The sequence below is a fragment of the Anneissia japonica genome, unplaced genomic scaffold (assembly GCF_011630105.1).
Source record: "Anneissia japonica isolate Jap-2015-1 unplaced genomic scaffold, ASM1163010v1 scaffold287925_len434832_cov202, whole genome shotgun sequence".
Classification (NCBI taxonomy): domain Eukaryota; kingdom Metazoa; phylum Echinodermata; class Crinoidea; order Comatulida; family Comatulidae; genus Anneissia; species Anneissia japonica.
In genome coordinates this window covers 159392-167310 of record NW_022701900.1, presented here as the reverse complement: position 1 = coordinate 167310, position 7919 = coordinate 159392, and the positions used below count along the sequence as shown (strand labels likewise).

At 37.8% G+C, this 7919-nt stretch overlaps 2 protein-coding genes across 2 annotated transcripts; both read left to right on the top strand.

The window, feature by feature from the left end:
- The first annotated feature begins 54 nt into the window (after positions 1–54).
- On the top strand, positions 55–1713 carry LOC117103745 (epoxide hydrolase 1-like). The gene has a single exon (XM_033244355.1). It carries the CDS (start codon positions 153–155, stop codon positions 1401–1403), a length of 1251 nt encoding a protein of 416 aa, XP_033100246.1. The 5' UTR covers positions 55–152; the 3' UTR covers positions 1404–1713.
- Positions 1714–4367: 2654 nt separating this feature from the next.
- On the top strand, positions 4368–5932 carry LOC117103746. Its single transcript, XM_033244356.1, has one exon. It carries the CDS (start codon positions 4409–4411, stop codon positions 5699–5701), a length of 1293 nt encoding a protein of 430 aa, XP_033100247.1. The 5' UTR covers positions 4368–4408; the 3' UTR covers positions 5702–5932.
- The last annotated feature ends 1987 nt before the right edge of the window (positions 5933–7919 follow it).

Here is a 7919-nt window from a genome sequence, read left to right as displayed (position 1 = left end):
TCAAAGTACGGCGGATCACCGAATTCGTCCTCAGTGACGAGTTCAAATCTAGTGTTATACTTCTTGCTGTTGGGGCTGCTCTAATTCTAAGTGGTGCATTCCATTCAACCCCAGAGGCTCCTGCATACGGCGATGGCTGGTGGGGTAAGGGTATGAGACCAACAACGCCGGCAGATGAGTCGATATCTCCATTTGAAATCAAGCTTGGATCGTCTGCACTTAACGACTTAAAGTCAAGAATTAGGAATGCTCGTTTTGCGGAAGGATTGGAAGACAGCCAATTTCATTACGGGACGAGACCTGAGTACATGAGAAAAGTTGCCAAATATTGGCTGAGTAGTTATAACTGGACTAAAGAGCAAGAAGAGATAAACAAGTTCGCTCATTTCAAAACCTCTATCGAAGGCCTGGACATTCACTTCATGCATATCAAACCTAATCTTCAGCCTGGACAGAAGGCAATACCATTAATGATGCTTCATGGTTGGCCTGGCTCCTTCTACGAATTCTTGAAGATTGCTCCAATGATGACTGACCCTTTGGCTCATGGTGGTCAATCTGATGATGTTTTTGAATTAATTTGCCCAACAATACCTGGTTTCACATTTTCCGAAGCATCTCACAAAAAAGGGCTCAACGCTTTAGCGGTTGCAAGAATATATGACAAGCTCATGAAGCGACTTGGCTTTGATAAGTATTACATTCAAGGTGGAGATTGGGGTGCAGCTATAGTTACTAAAATGGCACTAATAGCCCCGAAGTCAATCTTGGGTCTTCATACCAACATGGCAACCCCCCGTGTTCCTTTCCAACCACTTCTCCTATTGATTGGTAGTTACTTTCCTAACCTTGTATTTAGCTCAAAAGATGATCAAGAAAAGGTTTTTCCGGTTGGAGAAAAATTCACTGATCTATTACTTGAAACTGGTTATATGCATATACAAGCAACAAAACCAGATACTATAGGTCAAGCCCTTGACGATTCCCCGATTGGACTTGCTGCGTACATCTTGGAAAAGTTTTCAACTGGAACAAATAAACATAACCGAAATAGGGATGATGGTGGTATTGAAGAGAACTGGAAGCTAGACGAAGTCTTGACAAATATTATGTTATATTGGATGACGAATTCAATGACAACAGCAATGAGGTTTTACAAGGAAAACATCGCAGAGTTGTTTCAAGAACCAATATATGAAATAACCGTGCCAACTGCTGTTGCTGATTTTCCAAATGAGTTTAACCGCCCACCAGAGCAATGGACTCGAAAACAGTTTGTTGATCTTGTGCAGTTTAGTATCATGCCACGTGGAGGCCATTTTGCAGCATTCGAGGTACCTAGTTTACTCGCACAGGATATTCGCAAATTTGTAAAGGCGGTCGAAGCAAGAAGAAGTACCTGATTATTTTGTAGTTCTATTCATTAAAAGATCCAATATTGTCATTTTAATAGTGTGTAAAATCAAACACAAGTATTTAGGGTCGGGTCCATTTGCCGCTAAATTAAAAAAAAAAACAAATTTAGTGCATATCAATGTTATGTGAATCACTTAGGCCTCTATTCTGAAACTGTTGTGCCCACCCGTTTAAAGAATTCTAGATTCGCTGCTGGTATTCTTTATATTTTTGCAGCATGTATAGGCCTATTTTTTTTTAAATAATTTCTTTTGATTAAATCGCTAAAGAATAAACAACTATAGAAAAAAATATAAACAGAATTAATTGTGTTTTTTTTTACATCTCCGCATATTTACCGAAATAAAAACGTCTTTGTGTCGTAAAGGGTACGTCTGGTAATTCAAACGTGATTGCAAGTCGTTTTAAGACACACAGTATACCCGTCCTACAATAGTTTCAATGTGCAATTATCAATTATTTCGCTGATTAAAAAATAGAATGCAATGAATCTAAAGAAATGAGAGCATTGCAATTTAATCCAAGCATTTACTTAGTGGAATTACAGCCACCTGACAGAATTGTACAAAGACAAACGAATTGAGAAACCTGCTACCATTATCTACTGACCTAACCAAGTATAGGCAGGAATAAACAAAATAATAATAAAAAATACTAGACTTATGCAATATTAAGTGGTTTACAAGATGGCTATTGGGAACGATATCAGCATGGTTGTTATGACACAAAATCCAAGCCCGTAGCCAGGGTGTTCGAAAGAACCCTTCCTTTTCCAGAATGATTGCCCTTTTAAATTATTATTAAAAAGTACCATTTTCATGGAAGTTGTTGAAATTAACTCCAAATATTGAAATTTCAAATTTGCCTTTTTTATTGCCATCTCTAGACATCTGAGGTGTTATATCTTTAAAATTTACCCCAGCTATGATGGGGTTGAGGCTGGTAAGGACTCAAGGTACCCCCCCCCCCCCCCCCCCCCCGCCGGACAGAGCTCCCCCCCACCACCCCGCCGGACAGAGCTCGTCGGGCAGTCAGACCATAAAACATATAAAATAGGCCCACACAACAAGCCAACACATATCTGTCACAGTCTGAGAGTGCCATTTTCGGCCATGCCCACTCTCAACCCCTTCCTCCAGCTCGAGCCTACGAGCTCAAGTCCCCCTGTCGGACAACTTAGCCTCCCCCAGAAAATATATCCTAGAGCCGCCACAGCGGTTCTTTCTTATACTTGGTTTGATGCTTGGATGCTCGAAGCGATGTCTTGCTGCGTTAGTAACTAACCTGTTGTTCCCTCCTTACATTTGCCTATTATAATCAAGTTCAAGTTCACATTTATTTCTCAAACAATTTTATAATACAAATTACTTTTTTTTTTAAATTCCATATAATCAAGTCTGCGTCCGGTTAAATAAGTTGCACAGCATTTTGTTCTATAATATATCGGCTTAAATGTCAGTTCATATTTGCATTTAATACACCTATTCATAAATATTCTAATTATTGTTGCATATGATGAAATAGTGCTGCATATATTATATGAACGAATGTTGTCAGCCTAGCATGATGATACTAAATCTATTATCTTTGCAAATGATTTTGTGTGATACGGTACGATACGGTGATTAAAGCAAGGACTTATAACTGTTACCAGGATAGGAAGGCACATAATTTAGTCTGAATACTCTGTCAACGGAAATGCAGGTACAGTTATTTGAATAAACGCCTCGAGGGTTTCCTTAGCCACACTGCGTAACGGCTAGGCGTACAGCCAGGCCTAACCGAGAATTACGGTACGGTAAAACAAAGCAAAATAAGGGTACTAATTTCACTTGGCATGCAAATCAATCATACTTTACACACTTAAAATCAAACTAATCACAAATAAAATCAGGCAAGTATGTTCACAAATTTGATTTAAAATTGATCTGATTTTGTTTTGTAGTATTACAATGAACCAAGGACTTATAAACATTTCACAAACAATTTCAATATATAATTTGCTATTTTTTCTCAGTACAGTGTATCAGCATTGCATAAATATAAACATAATTCTCAACATTCACTCTACTAGAATTACAATTTTTCAAATCTGGTTGGGGATCAAAGTCTTAATGATTACGCAATAATACATTTTGACGGCAATTATGTACGTGTTATATAATGGTTCCACGTTTACAGTGAAATTAAAGGGCGTTTATTTGAGTATGGTATCCATACACCAAATAAAAAAAATAAAATAAACTCCCTCAAATAAACCCCCTCGAATAAACTCCCCTAGCCTCAAAAACCTTCTCAATCCTCGAGGCGTTTATTCAAATAACGGTACCTGTATTTCCGTTGACAGACTATTCAGACTAAATTATTCAAATTTATTCAAGGTCTATTGTGTAGTTTTGTACCACCTGCCTTTGAATTGTGAATTCCTTCTTGTTGTCAACTTCAGTTAATTTATTAATCTATTTATTATTTATTTTTAGTGTATGGATTTTCGTTTAATAATTTATATATTATGCATTTTTATTAATGTAAGGACAGATTTTAATATACAGTAATACGATATGAATATGATAGGCAATTGATCTGTACACAATATATCCTGCATCAGGGGTGTGGAGGAGTTAACATACAATTTTCAGATAGTCATGACGTGCCTACATATGGTGATGGTGTGATGTCATCATGACCATATTTAGGCACGTCACGTGTTGTTGTCGAATAGTCTGGGCAGCTTGCAAAACGTTGGAGTGTGACCTATCGTCTGGTGGTATGTGAACAAACATCTTTCAATAAACACAATCGCCGCATTGACAACCTTAAATACAAAGTTGACAGATTGTTGACCAATTAAAATCGATATGTTAAGAGATAAGGTTTACTGACCAATCGACTGTCTGTGATGATTTGTATAATATGTGGGTGAATAACACTTCGATGAATAAATAGTCGACTGATTTCAATTGGTGGTTTCATTTTGCTTAACAGACGAAAGATGACTTCAACAGAGCAAGATAAGCCAACTTGGTGTAAGCCGTTTCCAGTTATTGGAAAGGGTACTTTTCTTTTTAACGTTTCACGAAACCGACCATTTCGTATCATCGTTCGAGACTTAGTACCAAACTCGCAGATCGATACATCCTTCATTGAGATGAAAGTAGGGTATGAGGAAGCCATTCTCACTTGCAAGACGGATAATCATAATTTTGTGTATCCTTCAAAGAAACCTCACCCCTTTTTTGGAAACAATATTGGTATCGAGAAGGATCTGTTTTGTACGTATTGGCTCAGCTACGATAGCGACCGCATGATCGTGAAGTACGGAAAGGGTTACAGAATGAACATGACCACGATTCTGAATGAAAATGTCTACCTTGTGAAAGAAAGTCTGCGAAAAATCATAAAAGATGCATTCTTCAACCCTACAGTCCATCGAAATGTAGAGCTGTATGATGAAGTTGATGTTACGTACTCCATGATGGATGTCGAAACGGTTGTTGACTTCGATCATCTGCCATTCGTCTCCGACCGTCCTCCAATTGCAGTAGACAGTTCAATGCTCAATATGTTCGATCTAGATGAAGGTCGTTTCACTTATTCTGCCAGTCTTCCGAAAGAATGTTTAGAGCTGTACACAAATGTAACTGCAAAGAATGTTGATCTTGCATTAATGGAAGACGACTCTTGTCCAGACTTCAATCTGGTTGACGCCATCCGAAATAGCATTCGGACACCAGACGCTCTTCTACACGGAATTCTTAAAAGCAAAGAAGGAGAGTTTGGCAAGTCGGATCCTAGACAGACATACCTCCGTATCACTTTGGGTCATGAGTTTGGGAATTCACCCGGCGTGCCTTACGTACTGGAGATCTGGCCAAGTGACCATGGTAGCCCGATACATAATCACGGAAATTCATATGGAGTAATTCGCGTTTTACATGGTGGATTGACCATAAACGTGTATAACAAGACTTCACAAGTAAAACAATCGACGACTTACACGCCCGATGATCAAGACTACATGTTCGACTTTAATGTAAAGAAAGATGACGTCACATGGATATCGCCAAATTGGTACCAAACACACAAGCTCTGGAATAACACGGACGACTTCTGCGCCACCATTCAGTGCTACAAATACGGGGAGAATGACAACACGCATTGGCCATACTTCGATTATGTAGCTAGTTGCAACGTAATGGACGAGTTCGAGCCTAATTCTGATCTAACATTTACAGAACTGTTCAATAAACTAAAAGACGAGTTTCTCTCATCAAAATCTAAGTAAATTAATTATCGTCAAACATATCCAAATTATGAAAGTAATAAAAGTAATAATTTTGTAAAAGCCCATAAAAATGTTACGGTACTGTATACTTTCATGATATATTCCTGTAAATTGCTAGCTATTTGTGGCAAACATGATTATTATTTTAGGAAATATATTACCGGTATATTATTATTGGTACTTAAGATGAAATTGACCAAAATGGTTCCAGAATATACCAGTATTAAAGTCAATCTTGTCGCTAGTTCCTTAAAAGTTGGATTGATGGCCCAGGGGTTGCGTTTTTTCTTTACTTATAGTGAGAAATTATTAAATGATCTATGACTTATTTTATTTTTACACAAACCATATTTAATTAGAATGAATGTCTAGTAGAAACATGAAATTCAGAGTTGCCTCTATACAACCACACCACCCCTCCCCACCTAGAGCCTCATTTGAATAAACACCTCCTCAGAATAAGCGTTAATTTTTTTTCTCGAATAAACTCCCACATAAATACTGGAAATAACATACTAACTTTATTTAAAAACTATGGTATACTTTTGATTTAATAGCACACACCATGCGGTGCGTTCACAATAAAACTATACCGTAAACCACGACTAAAAATATGACACATGAATACCGAAATAAAAAAGCTTCAAAGATAATTCAATTAAATATACAGTGATTTTAAAAACAAGAAAGGATAAAAAGTGCAAAAGTGTTAAAATTTCGTATTTAAAAATTTTCCAGAAACTGTTACAATAAAATTGGTAAGATGCATGCCATAATTCTGTTAATATTCTTCTCAGAGTTCCACTTTTCTTAACCTGGAGAAATCCGTAAATAAAGTCTATGGTCACTTATGAAAATCATCCAAAACTCCTCCCAATATGCTTAAGCATTGCAAGCATATGGCAGTCTGACGCTCACGTGGATGCAGGCAATAACATATTTTGACGGTAATTACAGTATGTGTAGTAGTTCCAAATCCAGTGATGTAAACGGGCGTTTACTTGAGCATATCCATTTCACAGCAAACAAGAACGCCTCCCTCGAATAAACGCCCTCGAAAAACCCCCCTCACTCAAAAACCATTCTCAACAATAAACGCCTCCGGGGGGGGGGGGATGCTGTAGTTGTTTGTCTAAAGTTTGAGTCATATAGAGAAGAAAATGAAGGATGGTTTTGATTGGATATGGATGAATTTGAGAAAAAGGGGGTTCTCAACTATTATGACAGTGGCAAATTTAGTAGATTGAATCAATTTAATCAAACATATGGGCATTACAGGGCAGTATAGGCCTATTCGTTCAAAAAACCGCCAGTTAAGAACCACTGCAGAACTTGATATAGGCCTAGGTCTGCATCCCACGTTGAGGTCAAAAATATTTCAAATATCCTCCTGAGCAGGGAGGAACTGTTAATTGGTCGAATTAAATCGCCAAATTAGTACCAAACACACAAACTCTGGAATCACACGACTTCTGCGCCACCATTTCAGTGACCAGTTGGGAAGAATGACAACACACACTGGCCATACTTCCGTAAACTAAAAGAGTTTCTCGCATCAAAATATCATCGCCGCCGAAAGAAAATATAAAAATAAAAGAAAAAAATCGTGGGCTTCATCAGCATAAATGATATAGGCCTACATTAGAAATAGGCCTACTTAACTACAAGTTAGTAAAAAATTAGTGAAACTCAATTGGCCTATCAACAATGCATGGGCGGTACTAAACTTAATGAGAAATAAATAAAAATAAACAGTGAGCTTTGTAAGTTCCTATAGTAATGAGTGATCACTAGCAACTTGCTTGACAACTCAGAGATTTTTTTTTGGCCCGTGACACCAAACAAAATTAAAATAATTTGGCTCTTCAAATAAATTAATTACGAATCAGGGTCCTAGCTATTGAATACCATCGTCTCTGAGAGTGAAGAAAGGAAACTGGTACATTACAAGTTAAATTTTAGGGGGAATACGCTGGGTGGGTGACCAGAAATGGGCGTGATCGGTCGTCGCTCAAAATGTCTTAAAAGTGATCAAGGGCGACCCCCCCCCCCACCAAATGACAATTTAGGGCCAGAAAACACGTTTTTTATGGCCCGACACCGATCATGTAAAAAGTAAAATAAAACTGAGAATAAATTGGTGTAAAAGCAGTTCTTGAAGGTTTTTGGAAGCACGTAGGCCTACTGGAAACAATGTTTGGGTGCCGCGGCCCTCGCT

Coding starts and splice junctions, on each gene's coding strand:
- LOC117103745 (XM_033244355.1), top strand. CDS start 153: ATGAGACCAACAACGCCGGCAGATGAGTCGATATCTCCATTTGAAATC.
- LOC117103746 (XM_033244356.1), top strand. CDS start 4,409: ATGACTTCAACAGAGCAAGATAAGCCAACTTGGTGTAAGCCGTTTCCA.